This window comes from Callorhinus ursinus, unplaced genomic scaffold (genome assembly GCF_003265705.2).
Source record: "Callorhinus ursinus isolate GAN/ISIS: 27379988/994484 unplaced genomic scaffold, GSC_fseal_2.0 scaffold8, whole genome shotgun sequence".
In the NCBI taxonomy this organism is placed as follows: domain Eukaryota; kingdom Metazoa; phylum Chordata; class Mammalia; order Carnivora; family Otariidae; genus Callorhinus; species Callorhinus ursinus.
This window is the reverse complement of record NW_027397070.1, coordinates 26,864,903-26,889,840: the sequence shown is the minus strand read 5'-3', so window position 1 is coordinate 26,889,840 and position 24,938 is coordinate 26,864,903. Positions and strand designations below refer to the sequence as shown.

Sequence of the window (24,938 nt, the reverse complement as noted above, 5' to 3'; positions counted from 1 at the left end):
AGTCATCCTTTCTGATGGCTGAGTCATATTCTATTGTATATATGGACCACATCTTCTTTATCCATTCAACTGTTGAAGGCTCTTTCCACAGTTGGGCTATTGTGGACTTTGCTGCTATGAACATTGGGGTGCATATGGCCCTTCTTTTCACTACATCTGTGTCTTTGGGGTAAATACCCAGGAGTGGAATTGCTGGGTCATAGGGTAGCTCTATTTTTAATTTTTTGAGGCTCCTCCACACTGTTTTCCAAAGTGGCTGTACTAACCTGCATTCCTACCAACAGTGTAAGAGGGTTCCCCTTTCTCCACAACCTCTCCAACATTTGTTGTTTCTTGCTCTGTCAATTGTTGCCATTCTAACTGGTGTAAGGTGTTATCTCCATGTGGTTTTGATTTTAATTTCCCCGATGGCTAATGATGATGAACATTTTTTCATGTGTCTGTTAGCCATTTATATATGTCTTCTTCAGAGAAGTGTCTGTTCATGTCTTCTACCCATTTTTTGACTTGATTATTTGTGTTTTGGGTGTGGAGTTTGAGAAGTTCTTTATAGATCTTGGATACCAGCCCTTTATCTGAAGTGTCATTTGCAAATATCTTCTCCCATTCTGTGGGTTGCCTCTTTGTTTTGTTGACTGTTTCCTTTGCTGTGCAGAAGCTTTTTATCTTGATGAAGTCCCAAAAGTTCATTTTTGCTTTTGTTTCACTAGCCTTTGGAGACGTATCTTGAAAGAAGTTGCTGTGGCCTATGTCAAAGAGGTTATTGCCTATGTTCTCCTCTAGGATTTTGATGAATTCCTGTCTCACATTGAGGTCTTTCATCCATCTAGAGTTTATCTTTGTGTATGGGGTTAGAGAATGGTCAAGTTTCATTCTTCTGCATGTGACTGTCCAATTTTCCCAGCACCATTTATTGAAGAGACTGTCTTTTTCCCATTGCATATTTTTTCCTGCTTTGTTGAAGATTATTTGACCATAGAGTTGAGGGTCCATATCTGGGCTCTCTATTCTGTTCCATTGGTCTATAGGTCTGTTTTTGTGCCAGTACCATACTGTCTTGGTGATCACTGCCTTGTAATATAGCTTGAAATTGGGCAACGTGATGGCCCCAGCTTTTTCTTTTTCAACATTTCCTTGGCAATTCGGGGTCTTTTCTGATTCCATACAAATTTTAGGATTGTTTGTTCCAAAGGTCATTGGAATTTTGATCAGATGGCATTGAAGGTATAGATTGCTCTGGGTAGCATAGACATTTTAACAATGTTTATTCTTCCGATCCATGGGCATGGAATGTTTTTCCAACTTTTTGTGTCTTCTTCAATTTCTTTCATGAGTGTTCTGTAGTTCCTATAGATCCTTTACCTCTTTGGTTAGGTTTATTCCAAGGTATCTTATGGTTTTTGGTGTTATTGTAAATGGAGCTGTTTCTCTAATTTCTCTTTCTACTGTTGCATTGTTAGTATATAAGAAAGCAACTGATTTCTGTGCGTTGATTTTGTATGCTGCCACATTACTGAATTGCTGTATGAGTTCTAGTAATTTGGGGGTGGAGTCTTTTCGGTTTTCCACCTAAAGTATCATGTCATCTGTGAAAATAGAGAGTTTGACTTCTTCTTCGCCAATTTAAATACCTTTTCTTTTTGTCGTCTGATTGCTGTTGCTAGGACTTCTAGTACTATGTTGAACAACAGTGACAAGAGTGGGCATCCTTGTCGTGTTCCTGATCTTAAGGGAAAGGCTCTCAGCTTTTCCCCATTCAGAATGATATTCAATGTGGGCTTTTCATAGATGGATTTTATGAACTTGAGGAATGTTCCCTCTATCCCTATACTCTGAAGAGTTTTAATTAGGAAAGGATGCTGGATTTTGTCAAATGCTTTTTCTGCATCAATTGAGAGGACCAAATGGTTCTTCTCTCTCCTCTTATTAATGTGTTCTATCACATTGATTGATTTGCTAATGTTGAACCACCCTTGCATCTCTGGGATAAATCCCACTTGGTCGTGGGGGATGATCCTTTTAATGTATTGTTGGATCCTATTAGCTAGGAATTTGTTGAGGATTTTGGAATCCATATTCATCAGGGATATCAGTCTGAAATTCTCCTTTTTAAAGGGGTCTTTGCCTGGTTTGGGGATCAAGGTAATGCTGACCTCATAGAATGAGTCTGGAAGCTTTCCTTCTGTTTCTATTTTTTGAAACAGCTTCAGGAGAATAGATATTATTTCTTCTTTGAATGTTTGGTAGAATTCCCCAGGGAATCCATCAGGCTCTGGACTCTTGTTTTTTGGGAGGTTTTTGATCACTGCTTCATTCTTGTTACTGGTTATTGACCTATTCAGGTTGTCAATTTCTTCCTGTTTCAGTCTTGGCAGTTTATAGGATTCCAGGAAGGCATCCATTTCTTCCAGGTTGCTCAGTTTATTGGCATAGATTTGATAATAATTTCTAATAATTGTTTCTATTTCTTTGGTGTTAGTCATGATTTCTCCCCTTTCATTCATAATTTTATTAATTTGGGTCCTTTCTCTTTTCTTTTGGATAAGTCTGGCCAGTGGTTTATCGATCTTACTCATTCTTTCAAAGAACCAGCTTCTAGTTTCGTTGATCTGATCTACTGTGTTTCTGGTTTCTAATTCATTGATCTCTGCTCTAATCTTCTCTTCCAATGCATGGCTTAGGCATCATCTGTTGTTTTTCTCTAGTTCTTTAAGGTGTAAAGTTAGTTGGTGAATTTGGAATTTTTCTGTTTTTTGAGTGAGGCTTGGATGGCTATGTATTTCCCCCTTAACCACCTTTGCAGTATCCCATAGGTTTTGGACTGATGTGTTTTCATTCTCATTGGTTTCCATGAATTGTTTAAGTTCTACTTTGATTTCCTGGTTGACCCAGACGTTCTTGAGCAGAGTGGTCTTTAGATTCCAAGTGTTTGAATTTCTGCCAAATTTTTTCTTGTGATGGAGTTCCAGTTTTAAAGCATTATGGTCTGAGAATATGCAGGGAATAATCTCAATCTTTTGGTATTGGTTGAGATCTGATTTGTGACCCAGTATGTGATTTATTCTGAAGAAAGTTCCATGTGTGCTCGAGAAGAAGGAGTATTCTGTTGTTTTAGGGTGGAATGTTCTGTATATATCTATGAGGTCCATCTGGTCCAGTGTGTCATTCAAAGCTCTTGTTTCTTTGTTGATTTTCTGCTTAGATGATCTGTCTGTTGCTGAGAGTGGAGTATTGAGGTCTCCTACAATTAACGTATTGTTATCAATATGACTTTATTTTGGTTAACAGTTGGCTTATGTAGATGGCTGCTCCCATGTTGGGGGCGTAGATATTTACAATTTTTAGATCTTCTTGTTGGATAGACTCTTTAAGAATGATATAGTGTCCTTCTGTGTCTCTAACTACAGTCTTTAGTTTAAAAATCTAATTTGTCTGATATAAGAATTGCTACCCCAGCTTTCTTTTGAGGTCCACTGGGATGGAAGATGGATCTCCATCCTTTCATTTTCAGTCTGGATGTATATTTAGGTTCAAAATGAGTCTCTTGTAGACAGCGTATGGATGGGTCCTATCTTTTTATCCAATCTGCAACCCTGTGCCATTTTATGGGAGCATTTAGGCTGTTCACATTGAGAGTGATTATTGAAGATATGAATTTATTGTCATCATCTTGCCTGTGAAGACCTTGTTTTTATAGATTGTCCCTGTAAATTTCTGTTGTATATCACTCTTGGGGGCTTTCTCCTTTTTAGAACCCCCCCTTAATATTTCTTGCAGGGCTGGCTTAGTGGCCACATATTCTTTCAGTTTCTGCTGGTCTTGGAAGCTCTGCATCTCTCCATCCATTCTAAATGACAGCCTTGCCGGATAAAGTATTCTTGGCTGCATGTTCTTCTTGTTTAGTACCCTGAATATGTCTTGCCAGCCCTTTTTGGCTTGTCTGGTCTCTGTGGACAGGTCTGACGTTATTCTGATGTTCCTCCCTCTGTACCTAAGGAATCTCTTCCCCCTAACTGCCCTTAAGATGGTTTCCTTGGTTCTAAGATTTGCGAGTTTTACTATTACATGCCAGGGTGTTGCCCTGTTTTCCTTGATCTTGGGTTTGGGGGGGTCCTCTCTGCCTCTAGGACAGGAATGTTTGTTTCATTCCCCAGATTAGGGAAGTTTTCAGCTACAACTTGCTCAAATATATCTTCTAGTCCTCTCTCTCTCTCCACCCGCTCTGGGATTCCAATAATTCTGACATTGGAATGTTTCATGGTGTCACTTATTTCTGATTCTATTTTCATGGATTCTGAGTTGTTTTTCCCTGGCCTCCTCTTTTCCCTTTTTATCTATTAAATGGTCTTCCAGGTCACTAATTCCTTCTTCTGCCTCACTTACCCTAGCTGTTAGATTATCTAGATTAGATTGGATCTCACTGATAGCATTTTTAAGTTCTGCCAATTCAGCTTTCATTTCTGCCCTTAGAGATTCTATGTTGCCATTAATTGATTTCTCCATTCTAGCTATTGTCTTCACAATTGATAGCCTGAATTCCATCTCTGACATCTTGGTTATATCTGAATCCATCTGTAAATCTGTGGCATAAGTCATAATCTCTGAGTCTTTTCTATTTTGGGGGTTCCTCCTCCTAGTCATTCTATTGAGGGGTGGTTGAAGGAATGTACAGAGTCCAAATTATTAACCACAACCCAAACAAGATGCACATGTTTTCTAGGGACCTTAGGGTTGCTGGCCTCTTGTTTTCCCAGCCTGTCTTCTGGAGGAGGGACCTGCCACACTGTTACTCAGGCAACCCTGTTTAGGCAGAGTTGCGCAGCCCCCTGTGGCGGGGGATGGGCTCAGTGAAAACCGGTATTTTGGGGCTTTTGTTCTCTGGCGGCTTTCTGCATCTCTTCCAAGAGTCAGAGCAGAAGAGACCATTTCCCACCCTCTGCCTCAGAGCAGAGAGATCGCAGTCTGTTCTTCAGTGAGCTCTCCAGGCCACATTGTCTCCATTTCTGTCCGTGCTGCTATAAACTGCAGTGTCCTGGGTTGTGTGCCCCTCCACAGCGCTCCCAGTCCTGCCTCCAGGATGGGGCACATCTCTGGCCTTTGTGCTTCTAGAACCACCAGCCACCCCCAGTTCGCACGTGCAACCTCACCGCTGGGGGTTTTAGTCCCAGGAGCTTCCCTAAAGTCCTTTCCCCACCGTTACCAGTCTGCAAGTCTGTGCGCAGTCCTCAGCACGGGAGGCTATTGTTCACCCGCAGTGTCGGATCCCTACGGCTGGGCTCTCTCCCACTGTCGTTTATCCTCCAATATCTGCCCACGGAATCATGGCTCCCTGCTTCATACCTTGAAATCAACCTCCTGTGATCTTGTTTGTAGAGATCCAGATCTTCTTACATCTCAGGCTGATTTTGTGGGTGCTCAGAGTGGTCTGGTAGATATCCAGCTCAATTCCGAGGACCAATGGGAATAGGGTCCCCTACTCCTCCGCCAACTGTTCCGCCTCAGGCTGTGTGTCTTATTTTTATTCCATACTGTTTTGATTACTATAGCTTTGTAATAGAGTTTGAAATCAAGAAATGTGAGGCCTCCAGTTTTGTGCTTCTCAGGATTGCTTTGGCTATTCAGGTTCTTTTGTGGTTCCATATGAATTTTTTTTTTTCCTATTTCTGTGAAAAATGCCATTGGAATTTTGATATGGATTGCAGTGAATCTACAGATGGTTTTGGGTAGTATGGACATTTTAACAATATTAATTCTTCGGATCTATGAACATAGACTATTTTTTCCATTTATTTGTGTCTTCAATTTCTTTCATCAAAGTCCTAGTTTTCAGTGTACAACCCTTTCATATTCTTGGGTAAATTTATTCCTAAGTATTTTATTGTTTTTGGTGCTAGTATGAATGAGATTTTATTTTTCTGCTATTTCATTTTTTATGCATAAAAACACAATGGCTGTCTGATGCTGATTTTGTATCCTGCTACTTTACTGCTTAGTTTACCTTGTTGATTAGTTCTAAGTTTTGTTTTGTTTTTGTGGGATCTTTAGAATTTTCTATATGTAAGATCATTTCATCTTCCAAAAGAGACAATTTCACTTCTTCCTTTCTAATTTGGATGCCTTTTATTTCTATTTCTTGCCTGACTGCTCTGGCTAGGACTTCTAGTACTATGTTGAATAGGAGCGGTAAATATGGGACCCTTGGGAAAATGGGGGACCCTTGTCTTGTTCCTGATCTTAGAAGAAAAGCTTTCACTCTTTCATAATTGAGGATGATGTTAGCTGTGGGCTTGTCATATATGGCCTTTATCATGTTGAGGTATACATTCCTTCTATACCCAATTTATTGAGGTTTTTATTGTGAAAGGATGTTGTATTTTGTTAAATGCTTTTTCTGCCTCTATTGAGATGATTATATGATTTTTACCTTTCATTCTACTAATGTGATTTGTCACATTTATCGATTTGTTGCAACATCTTTGCATCCCAGGGATAAATCCCACTTAGCTGTGGTGTATGACCCTTTCAATGTGCTGCCAAATTTAGTTTGCTAATATTTTGTAAAGAATTTTTGCATCTATTCACCAGGGATATTTGCCTGTAGTTTTCTTAACTTGTAGTATCCTTATCTGGCTTTGGTAGCAGGGTAATTCTGGCCTTTTATAATGAGTTTGGGAGTATTCCCTTCTCTTTGATTTTGGAAGAGTTTGAGAAGGATTAGCATAAATTCTTTTTTAAATGTCTGGTAGAATTCACCAGGGAAACCATCTGGTCTTGGGCTTTTCCTTGTTGGGAGCTTTTTCATTACTGATTCAATCTCTTTACTCTTTTTTTGTTCTGTTCAGATTTTCTATTTCTTCATGATTTAGTCTTGGAAGGTGACATGCTTCTAGGAATTTATCCATTTCTTCTGGGTTATCCAATTTATTGGCATAAAATTTTTCACAGTAGTTTCTTATGATCCTTTGGGTTTCTGTAGTATCAACTGCAATGTCTTCTTTCATTTCTGATTTTATTTCAGTCTTCTTTTTTTTCTTAGCCTAGCTAAGGATTTGTCAGTTTTATTTATCTTTTCAAAAACCAGCTCTAGGTTTCATTGATCTTTTCTATTATTTTTCTGGTCTCTATTTCATTTATTTCTGCTCTTATCTTTATTTTCTTCCTTCTGCTAACTTCAGGCTTAATTTGTTCTTTTTTTAGTTCCTACGGTTTAAAGTTAGGTTATTTAGGATCCTCCTCCTCCTCCCCCTCCCCCTTCTTCTTCTTCTTTTTTTAAATGTAGGTGAAAGGAAACTTCCCTCTTGGAACTGCTTTTGCTGCATCTCATAAGTTTAGGATGTTGTGTTTCCACTTTTTTGTTTTCAGGTTTTTTTTATTTACCTTCTAATTTCTTCTTTGATCCATTGGTTTGCTGTTCAGGGGTGTGTTGTATAATTTCCACATGTGTGTGAATTATCCAGTTTTCCTATTACTGATTTGTAGTTTCATACCACTGTGGCTGGAAAAGATTCTTGGTACAATTTCAGTCTTCTTAAATTAGCTAAGACTTATTTTGTGGCCTATTATTTGTCCTATCCTGGGGAACATAACATGTACACTTGAGAAGAATGTATATGCTGCTGCTGTTGGGTGGAATGTTCTGTATATGTCTTTTAGATCCATTTGGTCTAAAGTATAGTTCAAGTCCAACATTTCCTTATGAATTTTCTGTCTGGATGATCTATCCATTGTTAAAAGTGGACTATTAAATTTGCTGTATTATTTTATTATTGTCTATTTCTCTCATCAGGTCTGGTAATAATTTGCTTTTAAAAAAAAAAGATTTTATTTATTTATTTGTCAGAAAGAGAGTGAGCACAAGCAGGGGGAGCTGCAGGTGGAGCGAAAAGCAGGCTCCCCGCCGAGCGAGGAGCCCGATGCGGGACTTAATCCCAGGATCCTGGGATCATGACCTGAACCGAAGGCAAATGCCCAACTGACTGAGCCACCCAGGCATCCCAGGTCTGCTAATATTTGGTTAATATGTTTAGGTGTTCTTGTTTTGGGTGTATATCCATTTATGATGGTTATATCCTCTTGATTAATTGATCCCTTTACCATTATATGAGGACCTTTGTCTCTTGTTACAGTTTTTGGCTTAAAGCGTTGCTCTTTAATTGACATTGCATTGCTTATAAAAAATATTTTTATTATGCTCCTATTATGTTTCAGACATTGGGTTTTCTCTTTTGCTCTACACAATAATCCTGAGGTAAGAAGTGTTAAATTCCTTTCATAAGTGAAAAAGTAAGGCTCAGCAGATGGCTTGAATTGTTCAATGTCATATAGCAAAGCACTTGGCAGAAAAAGAACTGAACCCTTGATGCTTTGCCATCAAGCCACAGATATCTACATACGAGCTACTCAAATGCAGGGCTAGCTCCAAAGGTTGAAATTGAAATTCTTTGCACATCTTTATGAAATGCTACTATGATGGAATGAAAGGAAACAGCCTGTTCTTGTCTTAGCTCCTCTAAATGAAAGCAAAGGACAGACTCTCAGACTGAATCTCAATTACTTTTGTGTGTGTGTGTGTGTGTGTGTGTGTCTTTTACTTGCTTGAGCCATAGTCATTATTACTGCAAACAGGAGCTCAGCACTAAGCAGCAAAGACCAGGCAACAGTAATATCTGAAACTCACTTGTTAAGAAGAGATCCAGCACCACCCCTGCTCTTCTGCAATGTGCACACACAAACACAGGCATACCTTAGAAATATTGCAGGTTCAGTTCCAGACTACTGGAATAAAGTGAATACCACAATAAAACGAGTCAAATGAATTTTGTGGTTCTCTATGGCATACAAAAGTTATGTTTACACTATACTGCAGTCTATTAGGTGTGCAATGCCATTAAAAAATACTGCACTGTTAAAAAATGCTAACCATCATCTGAGCTTTCAGCAAGTCATAATCAGTAGTCACAGATCACCAAAACAAATCATGAAAAAGTTTAAAATATTGGAAGAAATACCCAAATGCGACACAGTAATATGAAGGGAGCAAATGCTATTGGCAAAATGACACAAATAGACTTGCTCAATGCAGGGTTGCCAAAAACCCTTCAATATGTAGAAACTGCAGTATCTGAGAAGTGCAGCAAAGCAAAGCACAATAAAACAAGGTAGGCCTGTGTGTGGAAGAAATTTTCAGTCTTTTTATGATACAGAAAGTGCTATATCGGACAAAACTAATAGTTTAAGAGTTGCTTATATCTTATATTTGAACACTTGATTCCGAATGGTTTCTTTCTCAAAATATTTTCTGAGTTTTATCTTGTTTCCTTAACCGGATTGCAGTTCCCTGTGGGTGATAATCCAACACATGGTCAGAATCCTAGCAGTAATAAGAATAACTATTAATATTTATCTGCCCTTGCTATATGTCAGAATTGTGCTAACCACTTTACATACAGTATCTTATTTAATCCTTACAACAATGTTATGGGTCACAAGCTATTATTGTCCTCATCTTAAATATGTGAATTTGAGGCTTCATTAGGAAGGGGTTTGCCTAGGTCTCACAGCTCATGAGTGGCTGAGTAGTGAGTCCTAGTGTTCCTGACTTAATCCTATGAATAGTCTTCCTTTCTAACCCATAGTGTCAGCCTTGTCCCCTGTCTTAAATGAGTCACAGCAATAGTCTGCCTGGCAAGTCTCTTTCTGACTATCCCTGCTAACGTTCTGCACACAGTGTCCTTTACATTATATATCCCTAGGCCTACTTCCATTAATATTTCCCCAATAACCCTAGGCAATCTCTCTTTTTGGTCCTATTGCTTATTACTCCAAAAATATCTCAAATTTGTCTCATTGTCACTGCTGTTGTGACTACCCAAGTTTAAGCCCCCTTCTTCTTTGTCCATGTTTATGGAAATAACCTCTTAAATAAAAAGTGATTAATTTGGGTTTTCCAAGGGGTCGGCTATAAATTGAATGTTTGTGCCCTCCAAAATTTACATGTTAAAACTTAATTCCCAATGTGATGGATTTTGGAGTTCTCATGAATGGGATTAGTGCTATACGAGAGATCCCAGAGCTCCCTCACCCCTTTCTGCCATGTGAGAACATAGTGCGAATCAGCCATCTATTAACCAGGAAGTGGGCTCTCATTACACATGGAATCTGCCAGTGCCTTGATGTTGGATTTCCCAGTCTCCAGAACTATGAGAAAAAATGTCTGTTGTTAATAAGCCACCCAGTATGGTATTCTATTATAGCAGCTCAAATGGACTAACACAGGATCAACAGAGAGAATTCAGGGGGTGGTCTGGTCTGTGAATGTCAATGATAAAAATTACATCTTTATCTTCACTAACCTCAAATGGAGATTTAGCATTTCTGTCCATTACATTCCCAGATGTAGACAACACACAACAGTAGCCATTAGTAGTCCCTCGACTTGGTTAGCCATAGAAATTGGATATTTCCCATCACATTAGAAGTTTTTGCAAACATCTCAACATTTCATTTATGTTCATCCACTTTATAATTATAGACCCACTATTAGATCTTATATTAGCAGTTAACAAAGGGGTACATATATAACTCTATCACAAATGTTTCTCTAAAAACTATTCTGATAAACTGTATTTCAGTATGATTAGTTTCCTCTGTAATTTGAAAACATTACTCTGAGAAGGAGACCATATGCTTCACTAGGCTGCCAGACAGGTCTAGGGCAGAAAAAAGTTTAAGAATCTCAATTGTAAATGAATTCCCGGCTTTCACTACTGTGCCAAGAGTAGTATTTTCCACACTACAGCTAGAAAGTTAATTTAAAAATATAAATTGGCTCATACCACTCTCTTACTCAAAACCTCTAATAGTTTCCCATTGTACTCTGCAGAAAACCAAAACTCTTAAAACAGCCTGTGGGTCCTGCATGCTTTGGGCCTGCCCATATTTCCAATTTCATGTGTGGCATTCTTCCCTCCCCCTACACACCTCAGCTAATGTTATGGAAGCTCCAAGTTCTTTTCTGCCTCAGAGCTTCACATATACAATTCCCCGGAACATTCTTTTCCCCATTTTCTCAACAGCCTGGCTCCTTCTCTTCCTTTATGAATCAGTTGAAATAATGCCTCTCTGCAGAGTCTTTAATGACCACTTCCTCCAATAATGACTTCCCTCATTATGTTCTTTCATCCCATTCTCTTCCTTTATAGAGGAACACTTCTCACAATTTATAATGACAACCATTGTTTATTTGCTGTTTCATATTTTTCTTTCACTTTAGGCACTATACTCTAGGAAAGCAGAAACCATGTCTGCTTTATCTACCATTGTATGATTAATACCAGACACATGGTAGACACTCAGATAATTGCTGAAGGAGTTCTCAAACATAATCCTATTCAATGAATATTCTATTCAACTAATACTCACTGAGTACCTAATAAGCCAGGCATAGGTCTGGATACTTGGAATAATAAAGGAAGAAAATACACAAAGATTTCTGTCCTTGCAGAACTTATGTAATTTTCTAGACTTCTAATTCAGACTATGATGATAAAACACACACTAATTAAACTGGAAAAAATATAGGAACAATTAGTTTATAAATGTTAGGCAAGAGGCAGCACAGGACAGTGATCAGTGAGAGAAGGGAGATAACACAAGCCCCATGATTGTCCCAGCTGACTGTGTAAAAAGGGTTTTTAGGCCATGGCACAGGGAGGGGCCACCAAAACAGAGTTAAGGAATCTCCTTGAATTGAGGAGAGAGTAACAGAGAAGAAAGAGCTACACAGACACAGAAAGAGGGAGAGAGAAAGTGTGAGCTCTGGAGGCCTCCAGAGGATTCCTTTTGAGTCTTTAGCTGAACACTGATCAGCACATATGTGGGAGAAAACTGCTTGAGGCTGTGCAAAAATATTCAGAAAGGATCAAGTGGAACAATCCCTGGTGATCACACAGGGCTGGAGCAGTTTGTGCCTTTCTACTGGCAGAGTAGAAAGATCTCATAACACTGAGGGGTTGACTAGAGTCCTATAAAGGGTATTGCTGTGGGAGTGGTGCCAAATTGGCCCAGGTTAAAGGCTATTATGGACCCACCTGCCAATGTTCAGTAGTAAGCCTTGAATAGATCAGAATGTTTCCAAGTAACTTAATTGCACTATAGAACAAAACCCCCAAATATTAAAAGGAATACAAAAAATTCCAGTATGCCACAATATCTAGAATCCAATAAAAAAAACTCAGGCATATAATTAAGTGGGAAAAAAAAATCTCTCCCATATAAGGAAAAAAAAATAATACAAAGAGGAAGACCCAGAATTGACACAGATGATAAGATTAATAATGATGTTGTTAAGACAGCTATTGTAAATACTGTCTGTAAAATCAAGAAGGTAGAGGAAAGCAAAACATGATAAAAAGAGACATGGAAGATATTTAAAAGACCCAAATCAAATCTCTGGAGATAAATAATACGCTGGATGGAATTAGCAGATTTAGACATTGCAGAAGAAGAGATGAGTGAACTTGAAGACAACAATAGGCACTCTCCAAAATGAAGTAGAGAGAGAAAGTAGACTGAAAAAATATGAACAGAGCACTAGGCTAGAAGATAACTTAAGGGCCTGAATATAGATATAATTGGGGCATCCGAAGGACAGGAGAAAGGTTGTGGGTGCAGAAGAAGGAACAATATCTGAAGACATAGTGGCTGAAAAAGACATAATGGTTGATGAAAAAAACAAACCCACAGGTTCAAGTAACTAAACAAACCCCAAATGAAGAAACATAAATCAAACCACACCAATGTACAGCATCATCAAATTGCCAATACAGTATTTGAATGGGAGAATGGAGAGAACAGAAAAGAAAGCATAATAGTTATAGAGAACGTTAGAAGGTAGTAAGTTTTATTTAATTAATTAACTAATTTATTTATTTAGAAAGGGGGCAGGAGGGGCAGAGGGAGAGAATCTCCAGCAGGCTCCACACCCCCTGCAGAGCCCAACATGGGGCTCTATCTCACAACCCTGAGATCATGACCTGAGCTGAAATCAAGACACTTAACCAACTGAGCCACCCGGGTGCCCCAGAGGGTAGTAAGTTTTATAAGGAAATGAAAAGTAGAGCAGGGTAAAAGGGATTAAGAATGTGTGTGGGGGTGGGGGGGGTTGGGGAACAGATTGCAGTACTTAGGCTTAGTTGAGAAGGCAATTAATCTTTGGGTGAAAACTTACAGAATGAAGGGGAGGCACTGACTTGCACTGTAAAGGAGCACTCTGAATGCTGTGTGGAAAGCAGTGAGTACTTTGTGGGAGTCAAGGGTCGAAGTAGAGATTGTCCTGGAAGCTACTGTCGTAATCCAAGAGAGAGATGGCAGTGGTTCAGAGGCAGTGTGAAGTGGTATAATTCTGGATAAACAGTATTTGAATGTAGAATCACCAGGATTTTATGATGGACTGGAGAAAGGGTATGAAGAACTATTAAGGCTATCGAAGTTTTTGGACTGAACAAATAGAACTGTTCTCATTTCAGCTGGTGAAAGCTGCAGGGAGAAGTTTTGGGGGTGAGACCAGGAATATAGTTTAAGTTTGAAATTAAAATGTCTGTTAGTGAGATATACAATGCTGGAGTTTGAGAGAGATGTAGACTAGAGCTATAAATTTGGGAATCAAGGACATATAGAAGGTACATAAAGCCTTGGGAATGAACAAGATCATCAAGAGAGTATATTTAGATAGAAAAGAGAGGGACAAGTACTGAACCCTGGAACGTTTCAATGTAAGTAGCTGGGGAGCCTAAGAGGAGCCGGAAAAGGAAATTTAGACATAGTTACCTGTGAGAGTGGGGACTGTTGAGAGCCAAATGCTGAAGAAAATGCTCCAAGGCATAAGAAATCATCAACCATGATAAATGCCGCCAGTAGGTCAAGTATGATGAAATGGAGAATTGACTATTAGATTTAGCCATCTGCAGTCATTAGCAACCTTGGTGAGAGAAGGTTCAAGAGAATGGTGGGGGTGAAAACCTCACTGGAATGGGTTTACAAGCACATGGGGCCTCCTCCTCCTCCTTCTTCTTCATGAACAATTCAGTCTTAAAGGGACTGGGTGAGACTAAGCAAAGTGGGCTCCACACCAGGTCAGGGGCCCACAGTGGGAGGTCAGAGCTTGAGCAAGGTGAGGAGAGCATCTGTACAGAGGATAGCCGGGTGAGTAGTGTAGGAGCCCGAGTGGGATGTGAAGGCACCCATGTTGGGAAGAGAGGTCATGGAATGGGACCTTGGTTCCCTACAGGACAGTTGGCTAAATAAGGACCAGGGGAGCTAGGATCCTCATTGTCAGTGAAGGGAGTTACAAATATGGGAAGTAGAAAGCTAGTATATACTCTGTGGTGTAGGACAGGCCCTGGTGGTATTGGTGTGAACTCATGGTTACATATACACAGATATAAAGATAAAGAAATAAATAGACATGTATAGCATTCTCTAACTCTATCCCACTGAGAGGAACTTGGAGCAGCAACACTTCAAACACTTCAGCAATGAGAACAACTAGCATCCAGGTTTTCATTTCTAAATGCCATTCTCAAAGGAACTAGTGTTCTTAGGGAAAAGGGTGATTCCAGTGTTGTGGCAGGGAAATAATAAGAGGACCCTACACGATCTTTTTGTGCCAAGCACTAAGGAAGCACTCAAAGAAAGATGGAGTCATGTCAGAAGGACATGATAGCTAGCTTTTTAGTCTGTGCCAATTAAAGCATCAAAATAAATGATGATAGTAGCAGATTATAAACCACCGAATAAAAGAGGAAGCCATGAGTCCAAATCAATATAATTAAATAAATTTTTAAAAAATAGAACGTTTGATGAGGAGTGGGATAGTGAATATAGTCTCAAGGTCCATCTCCCAAGATCCAAATATTTATTAATAACAAAAGACAAAAGAAGAACTTTACATGAAAAAACGGGAAGATAACACCTTAATTAAGTAATCGAAGTTAACATCACCAGTGACAATTCGAAATCATATGCTACTGATAAAATGTAATGAGACAAATATCCCCATCAATTCCATATTAATGTTCCCGTTTTGTTACCTGAATTTAATCATAAGGAAATAGCTGACAAACCCAACTTGAGTGGTATTCTCCAAAATGAATGGCCCATAACCTTCAAAGGGGTCAAGGCCATGAAAGTCAAGGACCTCTGTGGACAGGACAACTAAATGCAACACATGATTCTCAACTGGGTCCTTTTGCTCCAAGGGATATAGTACTAGGGTGATTTGCAATACTTAAATGGGGTCTGAAGATTAGAAAATAGTAACGTACCAGTGTTCACCTCCTAATTCTGACGACTGCATTATGATTATGTAGAAGAGTGTTTTCACTTATAGGAAACACACACTAAAGTATTTGGTGGTGATGGGGCAACTGTTGACAACTTATTTTCAAATGGTTCAGGGAAAAACAAAATTCTTTGTACTGCATTTGCAACCCTGTTGTACCTTTGAGATTATTTCCAGAGTAAAAATAATTTTTCAAAAGAAAGGGAAAAGAGACATTAGAGATAGTAAATACAGACGACTTCTTCAAGAAGTTCTGAAAAGCAGAGCAAACAAATGAGGCAGTTGCTGGAAGAGTAAGTGGGCGATTCAGAGAAAAAAAATAAAATTTTATTTAAGATGGAGAAATAACACTACGTTTGTACAATGATGGAAATGATGACATAGAGAACCCAAACTGATGATTCAGGATGGACAGGTGGTAGAGTGTAACCCTGGATTAGGGAGATGATATCTGATGCACATGTGAAGGGATTACATTTGACAAGAGTGTGGATCTCCTCAGATTGACCACTGCTGAAACCCAGCTATCCAGCAACCTCTCCAAACTAGACAGGGCCTGAGAACCTGGAAGTAAAGAAACGGTGACTCTAGAGAGTCCCAATAAAGGCCGCCAAACTATGATTTTGGGCTCTGAAAAAACAGGAACCTACTCTAGGAAGACATTCTGACAGCTCTGAGAAGCAGTTGTCAGGATAAAAATCAGACCTAAGATTTTAAACAGTATGTAAGGATATAGTTCTGTCTTCATTACATTCTGAAACGAAGACACATTTTAAAATTCATGTCGCAAAATTCTTGCAAGCCATCAGGCAAAGAAATAAGCACTGACGGGTGGTCACTGCCGATTTGTGTGGGAAGTCACATGTGTGTTAAGAGCATCAGTCGTTCAGTCAAGTCCTTCAGTTGAGTTGCCTGCATTAAAAGCACCACCCAGGGTTGACTGAACTTTAATTTGTTGCTTAAAAAGACCTCAAAGACTGTGCTGGGATGGAGGCTTGAAATGGGAAGTTCATTGTCTGTCATTGGCTTGGCAACATACCTGAAGGCAAAAGAAACTGCCAAACCTCTGGGAAAAGATAGAATTTCCAAGCTAGGAGAGACTGGTCTGACATTTGTCTAGAAAGGTCTTTTGCTTAGGTCAAAAGCAACTGGCTACTTTAAAGTCTTCATTTTTCTTTGGATCATTAATATGTAATTCAAGTAAGAAAAAATGAAAACATCCAGCTTAAACACTAGTTTGGGAATGCAGGAAAAACCTTAGGATTCTTTGACATGCCTTGGAGCCATACTGAAAATATAAGAGGTGCTCTGGACAGCAAGATTACTAATGTCAGGAATGAAAGGCAGCAAAGTGCCATGATGTCTCACAACCTCATGGCGCCTGTATCACTGCTAAAGGCTCTGTCCTGGGTGTGAAGAGCACCCAGGATCAAACTTCGATTGTGATCCTAGAGGAAGTAAAATTGTATGAATAAATAGTGTCTGTTTTTTTATTTATAAAATAATGAGTGAATCTTCTAAGTAGTCTTCCCCTCCCCTCTCCTCCAAGGTGCTATTAAACTAATGGTACATCAATAGGATTTTTCTAAAAAAGGAAACAGAATAATATTTTTGAAATGAATAGCTTCAAAAGAATCATCAAAAAAGTACCTTATATTTAATTTACTCTATTTAATAAAAAAAGAAAGACATTCAAAGTGTCATCCAAAGTAGTTACATTTTTAAGAAGGAAGACTTCATCTGGCCTGAAAACTGGGCTATTCAGAAGAATTCATTTCCTAGGGATTTCAAATTATCAAGGTTTAACAGTACTACTGCTATAGCTCCTAGACACAATGAATAAAGCTAAGAATGTACACGGTGCTTAATAAATATCCACGGAACTTTTTAAAGTTATATCAACTCTCATAAAAATGAAGTGTCAAGCTTAGTTACTAATGTATGTGTGAATTCAATTTTATATTTTTTTGTTTCATTTTCAGCAAATTGGATGAATTAGGACTGGCCATCTGTGAATACGGCCCTTTCTTCTTCATGTCCTTTGACATACTATCCTGATTTTATTATCCCTAAAAATAATCTCATCTGGCCTATGAGGAGGATAATATCTCATTCTCCCTAATCAAATGCAAGCATTTTGGGGAAAAAGATTTATTTATTTATTTATTTATTTATTTATTTATTTGAGAGAGAGCAGGAGAGAGAGAGAGAGAGAGAGTGCGAGTGGCAGGAGGAGGAGAGGGAGAGAATCTTCAAGCAGACTCCCCACTGAGCATGGAGCTGGATGCAGGGCTCAATCTCACCACCCATGAGGTCATGACCTGAGCTGAATCCAAGAGTCAGACTACTCAACTGACTGAGCCACCCAGGCGCCCCTCAAATGCAAGCATTTTAGGGAAGAGATATTAAAACTTTCATTTCTAATTCTGGAAAAATACTTCACAAGTCCCAAACCTAGGATATATGTCCCCTCTCTACTACCAAGGATGATGTCTAACTGGTCCATTTCTCAGTTCCATTTTCGGTGAAGTTCAATTCCAATCTTTTATGAGTCAATCATCAGAAAGATGATTCAGTCATTAGAAACACTTGTGTTTGTTTAATAATTTATACATATTTTTCAGTTATGAAAATCAGTCTGTTCTTATGTTGAACTGTTATAAAAATAAGGTATACAATAAATGCTGGCTACTTATAATCAAACGTAAGACATGAAACTATTTACCTGTCCTCTCTTCATTTTTGTATTTCAATGAATTTTCTCCTATGATCACAGGTTTTTTTTTAAAGATTTATTTATTTTTCCAGGGAGAGAAAGGGAGAGAGAATCCTCAAGCAGACTCCCTGCTGAGTACAGAGCCCAACACGGGGCTTGGTCCCAGGACCCTGAGATTATGATCTAAGCCGAAATCAAGAGCTGGACACTTAACTGAGCCACCCTGGTGCCCCTATGACCACAGTTTTATTTGGCCAGTTATAGTCATGCTTGCAATTTCCTAAACCATAAATGTCATTGGAAATGTCATGTGAAATATAGCTCCTGATGTCCTGTTATATGACATTCTAAGTACATGAACTTGAAGCTATCCACTAAAAAAAAAATTTCTTGAATGCCTGTACCCCAGCACCCTGAAGGATACAGAGAAGTAAATGACATGGTCTTTGACTTTGAGGACTGTGTACTCTAATTGGAAAAATTTATTTGATGAAAATGAAACCAATTAGTAAATATGGTCAGAATGGCAAGAGATTCATGGACAAGTGGGGACTAGAGTTGACCCCAAATGAGGGAGTAAGGTTTGGACAGGGTCTTAGTTGGTTCAGGCTTCTGTAACAAAATAGTGCAGACTGGGTAGATAATAAACAACAGAAATTTATTTCCAACAGTTACAGAGACTGGAAAGTCTAAGATCAAGGTGCTGGCAGATTCAGTGTCTGGTGGGGGTCACTTCCTGGTTCACAGATGTCTTCTCACTATTACCTTGCATGGTGGCAGGGATGAGGGATCTCCCTGGGGTCTCTTTTATAGGGGCACTAATCCTATTCATGAGGGCTCACCCTCCTGATCTAATCATCTTCCAAAGGCCCCACCTCCAAATACCACTATATTGGGGGTTAGGATTTCAACAAATGAATTTTTTGGGAGGGTTGGGGGAGAAAAACATTCAGTCTGTAGTAGATAGGAAAAGAATGAGGGGATGGGCATTCTCACTGAGGGACCCAGAGTAACCAGAGAGGTGGAATTTACATAGCATATTCTTGGGATAATAAGGGGAGCAAGCCGGAAATGTCTATTAGGAATATTTGGGAGAAATGGGAAATAAATTTGACATTTTTATGGGGGTCAATTTATGGAGCATTCAATTAGTTAAGAAGCAATTATTTTACCCACGCTCCTGGCCTTGGCTTTCTTTTGTTCTTACATCTACATTATTCTTCATGATGCTAACGATGCCCTCCGTCAAAGGGCATCTTTCCAGCTTACAATGATTCTCACTCCTTAACTATCCAAACCTTTCCATTTCATAGGGGTGGGTTAATTCCTAGGAGCAATGTTTGTGCAATGTGGTTTGATTCTAATGTCCGTTGATTGAACTGCATGAACTGCAGATGGTTCACTCTTATTAGAACAGAGATGCCATTCTAGCAATATGCACTTGAGACTAAAAGGAATTGACTCTATCTCTTTCTTCGTGGAGCTGGAAGTGAAATGGAGCTCTGAGTGGCCATCATGTCCGCCGCATGGAGCAGGCAGCTGAGAAATCTATTCTTGCCCGGGAAAAGAAAGAGGCAGACACACAGAGTGAGGCAGGGGCAGAGAACAGAGCTCTCCTGGTTTCTGATGGTCTTCCAGCTCTTATTTCTACTGCTTACCCAGCTACATTTCTGCTCTTGGAATCTGAGACACACTGTATCTTTTATAATCAATCCCTTCTTCCTGCTTAAGCAAACTTGGGCTAGGCTTCTATTATTAGAAACCCAACGAGCCCTAATAGAGTGGTGAATAAATAGATTTACTGAAACCTGCTGTCCTTTACTTTTGGACATGCTCTCTCAACTTGTGCTCTAAGGACGAGCTTCCTTTTATTCATCTTTGCTCACCATCAGTGTGACTATATTGCTGTCTCATACATCTGAGTGTCACGGTCTCCACGTCCCTCTATGTCCCTGTCTCCAGATCCCTTCCCAGCTTCCTTTGATTTCTCTTTACTTTCTGTCCTTGAATGAAATGCTAACAAAGAAACAGAGAAAGGCTGGGAGTATAATTTATATATGCCTGAGGCTTATGAACAGATAATGGGTTCATTAGCTCAATTCTCCCAGGATTTGTGATGCAGAAGGATAGGACACAAGAAGGTTTAAAAATGAATATGCTATTCAGATCCTCTTACGGTACAGCTTCTCTCTGCAGCCCGAGTTATTCTGGAGGCCACAGGAGGGATAAGGCCACCCCTGCTGATGGGGCTCTCGGAGCTCCAGTGGCAGCGGTGCTCCCTGCCCCCCGTTTCTCATGGCCTCAGTCACAGTGGGCTCTACCGGATGTACATAACACCCACTGCTGCCCTACAGAGCTTGAAGAGGTCACTACTCCGACTGCAGAAGCACCTACATGGGATCTTCAGAGAGAAGCCCTTTCTTGCTGACGGGATTACGCAGGGAAAGTAGGTAGAGAAGCCAGAGTGCTCAGAAGTCTTTGAAGGGACTCCTAAAGGCAAATAACCAAGCCCTAAACCAGCTAGCTGACAACTCTGTCAACACAGTTGCAGTTCAAGCCAACAGCTTGAACTCAAAATAATCTGACACTTCGCCACAGCATGCCTGCCTGGCTCTGATGTGCAGGACAAAGGCTGAATGACAAGCTGCTGCTGTATTTCCAACAACGTGAGACCTAACGAGGTACGTAGCAAGGGCCAAAAGATTTGGATGTGAAGATTGCCTAGGAAGATCACCACCCAGCACTCAGTTTGTTAGATGAACGCTTTCTCTCTCTTACAGTGGCAATGTCTTTGGTGCCTTCAGAAGTAGTATATGTAGGGAGTCGGGGTGTGGTGCTGCATTCTTTCTGATGACATCTGGTGATTATGCTCCTTGGATATCTTATTTAGGTCAGTGATAGGTCTTATTCACATTTTCTGTAACCCCCTCCTAGACTAGGAGATCCTTGAGGGCAAGAGCCATGTCTTCATCTTTCTCCATCTCTGTATCTCTAGGACATAACAAGGTCTGGCCCTTTAAAAAGCTGTCAATAAAGTACTTATTAGATAAAAGAATAAATGAACAACGGAAAATTGGTAAAAATCCAGCCCTATGATGGGGGCCTTGGAGAAGGATGTAATGACTGGTCTGAGTCCTCACGGAGTTACCAGAGTTTAAAGCAGAAGGATAGAAAGGAGGAGAGTGAATGTTCCAGGCATCTGAAATTTTCATCAAGGGCGTCAGAAGTGGCTCAGTATGGCAGGCGGGCAAAAAGAAGGGGAGGAAGCTAAAAAGAGGGGCAGAGGCCAGAAGGACCTTGCATACTCTGCCAAGGAGTTTGAATGTTATTTTACAGGTGATGGGAAGCATGAACAGATTTTCTGTGGGAGAGGGACCTAATGAGATTTTCTTACAGAAAATTTTCCTTGGTAGCACTATGGAGGGTAATTGATGGCAGGGCTGGAGACAGGGCTGAGATGGATTTCAGGGATCAACTAGGAGCCCCCCTGCACTCAGTTATTCAGGTGAGGGAGGATGGAGGTCTGACTTATGGCTGAAGAGCCCTATTTCCATCCTCTTCTTCCACTGCCAGCTTCTCATCACCTCCAACACCGTCACATGCTCCTTCAGGAGACAGGTCTGAGGGTGCTGAGGAGGAACAGAACACGCCAGCCACGAGGGTGCTTCACAAATACTTGGTATCTTAGTTGGGCCACTCTGAAAGGCAAAGTGACATTTTCCAGAAGGTCCATGTGCAGAAGCTTCCTCGCTCCCCACCCCTCCCAAAGAAGCACTAAATGACTCTTTGATGCCACAGTCCTTGAGCCACCTCACTTCTTGCAGCAGATTCTGTGCCCACCTTCCACTTTGTACTTTTTCAGCAAGGGAGTGAAAAAGAAGAAGCCAAGGGAAAAGAGGAAGGTGTTGTAAAGGAGCAAGGCAGACGAGGAGGACCCCTTATTGATCTCATTCATGAATAATAAGAAGAGTTAAAGCTGTTGAAAGAAGAGAAGCTGTTTACGTGGCCGCATTATCAGAACTCAAAAAAGATTAGGACAGATAGATGCCCATGGATATCTGCTCAGCTTATTTAAGAAGGAAGATCCTCTTTCCTTTCACTCTCTAGCCCGCATCTGATGGGAGTTAGAAGGAGCAAACCCAGGTGTCTGGCTGGCTCAGTTAGTAGAGCATGTGACTCTTGATCTATAAGGGTCATGAGTTCAAGCCTCACATCAGGTGTGGAGCCTACTTAAATTTAAAAAAAAAAAAAAGGAGGAGCAAACCTTAGATTTTATTTATTTGAGAGCGAGAGCAAGCATGAGCCGGGGGTGGGGGTGGGGGGGGTTGGGGGGAGGGGAGGAGCAGAGGGAAAGAGAGAGAGGGAGAAGCAGACTAACTGATGAGCAGGGAGCCCAATGAGGGGCTTGATTCCAGGGTCCTGGGATTATGACCTGAGCCAAAGGCAGACAGTTAGCCCACTGAGCCACCCAGGTGCCCCTCCCCTAGGTTCTTCACCTTGGCTATACATTGAAACTAACTGATAATTAAAGAAAAACGCAAAAAAACCACAAACCTGATGCCTGAATCATACCCCAAGAGATTCTAATTTAATTAGTCTAGAGTGTGGTCTTGGAATTGGTCTTTCCAGAGTTCCCTGGGTAATCTGAATGTACAGGTGGGCTGAGAACCACTGTTCTAGACTGGGGGTCAGCAATGTTTTCTGTAATAGGCCAGAGAGTAAATATTTTATGTTTTGTGGGCCACATGGTCTCTCTTGCAACTACTCTGCTTTGCTGTTGTAGTAAGAAAGTAGCCATAGACAGTATGTACAGGAACGGCTATGTTCTAATAAAACCCTGGTCTGGCTCATGAGCCTTAATTTATTGACCTTTGCTCTAGAAGCATACTCCAAAGGTTGGGTGGGTTGTTTAGGTTGCTAACTCTGGTATGGAGAAAATAGGAAAAATATCCTAGTTTTAAAAAGAATTTGGCATTTGGATGAATGTTCTAGCTTTCTTTTAATAAAATGAGATATGTTTCTGAGTTCCATCTGATAAAATACTTTCATTAACCTACTATGCTGTTTGACTTTTTAGGGACACCATGTGTGATTTTTGTGTTTTGAAGGAAAAAAAAATCCAATAAGTTACTTTTAGAGATAATTACAGGGGTGCCTGGGTAGCTCAGTCGTTAAGCGTCTGCCTTCAGCTCAGATGATGATCCCAGAGTCCTGGGATCGAGCCCCGCATCGGGCTCCCTGCTCAGCGGGGAGCCTGCTTCTCCCTCTCCCACTTCCCCTGCTTGTGTTCCCTCTCTTGCTCTGTCTCTCTCTGTCAAATAAATAAAATCTTTAAAAAAAAGAGAGAGATAATTACAACCTGCAGTGGTGAAGAGAAAGATTAATCATGACAGACACTTCAACTTAGAACCTAAACCAAGACAGAAAAGCTAAAACCCAAATGAAAAGACAGTCTCTACAGAGTCAGGGAGGTCAACTGGTGGCCTGGTAAGTTTTGTGTGTTCTCCAATTTCCTTGGCTAGAATTCAACCATGAGCTTGTTTCTCATTTGTCTGTTTTTCTGTTATTGTTTTGTTTTGAATTCTCCGTGAAGAATCAGTTTTAATTTATGCTGTCATTTTATTCTGGAGAAATCTGGAGAAGGCAAAGACACATTAGAAAAATGAACTTTTTGCCCAATTATTAAGTTTCTCTCCTGCCCTCGCCGCTTTCATCACTCTCTATAGAAGGGGAGTCAGGCTGCAAATCGCGCTCCTTATAATCAAGGCCAGAGGATCTATGTGGGTTATGCGGTCCTCACCTTTATCCTATCGATGTTGGCTTCCATCTTCAGCTGTTCTACCAGCTTCCTGGCTTGTGCTATGCTGGCGGTGTTGTTGCTGGCCATTGGAATGCTGGGTGGGTTTTTCAGATACACTGGAAAAGAACACAGGAAGAAAGAATGCATCAGAGAATTCAGGAGCTGCCAAACATGCAGGTTCATCATCATGGGGGAACTTCAAAAGAGTGGCTGTGGTCAGGCCTGGCTCTCTCAGCCCTCTACATCCCCAATCCAGCACCGAGTCTGATTGCAGGCAGACCAGGGGATGAGGTGTGCTTTTCCAAACACCACTCCCCCACCCCACCCCACCTCACCCCAACACACACACACACACACACACACACACACACACACACACACACACCCCTCTGCACTTCCATCCCTTCTTCTGGGAAAAACAATGAAGAATTGTTTACCAAATCAGTTAGAATAAGATGTGCCGCTGAATTAAGAAAGCAAGTCACTAAAATTATCTTAATGTATGAAATGAGCTCAAAATGGTAAGGTTGACAGTATGTATTATAACTGCTGTTATTTTTCAGGTACTACTATTGTCAGATACTCTGTTTAGGTGCCCTCAGATGATGAAGAATGAAAGGCAAGCAGAGAGGAATGGTAAATTGAATAATCCTTTAGGACTAAAGACACCAAGTTTACAGTGTTCTCCTGATGAGCTCCAACACCAACTTTCTAGTTAACTGTAACCACCTCAGTCTATTATACTGCAGAGACACTGCATAGGATGTGTGGCTTTTCAGCCACAGTGTTGTTTATCCAGCATTTTAAAGAATAGCCTTTTCTCTCTATTCTATTTGAAATATGGCTAGACACAACTATTTACTTAACTCACAATTTTTCATCTGTAATGTCAAGGGGGAAGGATTGCCATGTCTAAATTGTTAATTACATCAATGAGTTCACCAGAATTCTGTATTCAGTATAACGGACTTATTACTTTTATAAATATGGAAATGGAACACAAATGTTTAGAGAGTGGAATTCTGTACTTATGTAAATTATGAGACGGTTTCTTCGCCTCTGGCTTTGCCAGATCTCCTCCC

General features: G+C 40.2%; 1 protein-coding gene across 3 annotated transcripts in view; it reads right to left on the bottom strand.

Moving 5' to 3' along the window:
• GNG2 (G protein subunit gamma 2) overlaps window positions 1-24,938 on the bottom strand; it is a 122,945-nt gene that overhangs the window by 7,715 nt on the left and 90,292 nt on the right. For 2 of the 3 annotated variants that reach the window (XM_025870049.2, XM_073895221.1), the window contains one exon: window positions 23,857-23,972. In XM_025870049.2, the coding sequence (XP_025725834.1) occupies window positions 23,857-23,972 (116 nt within the window). Of the gene's footprint in view, window positions 1-18,693; window positions 21,755-23,856; window positions 23,973-24,938 lie in introns of those variants that run through there. The other variant, XM_073895219.1, reaches the window with a different exon arrangement.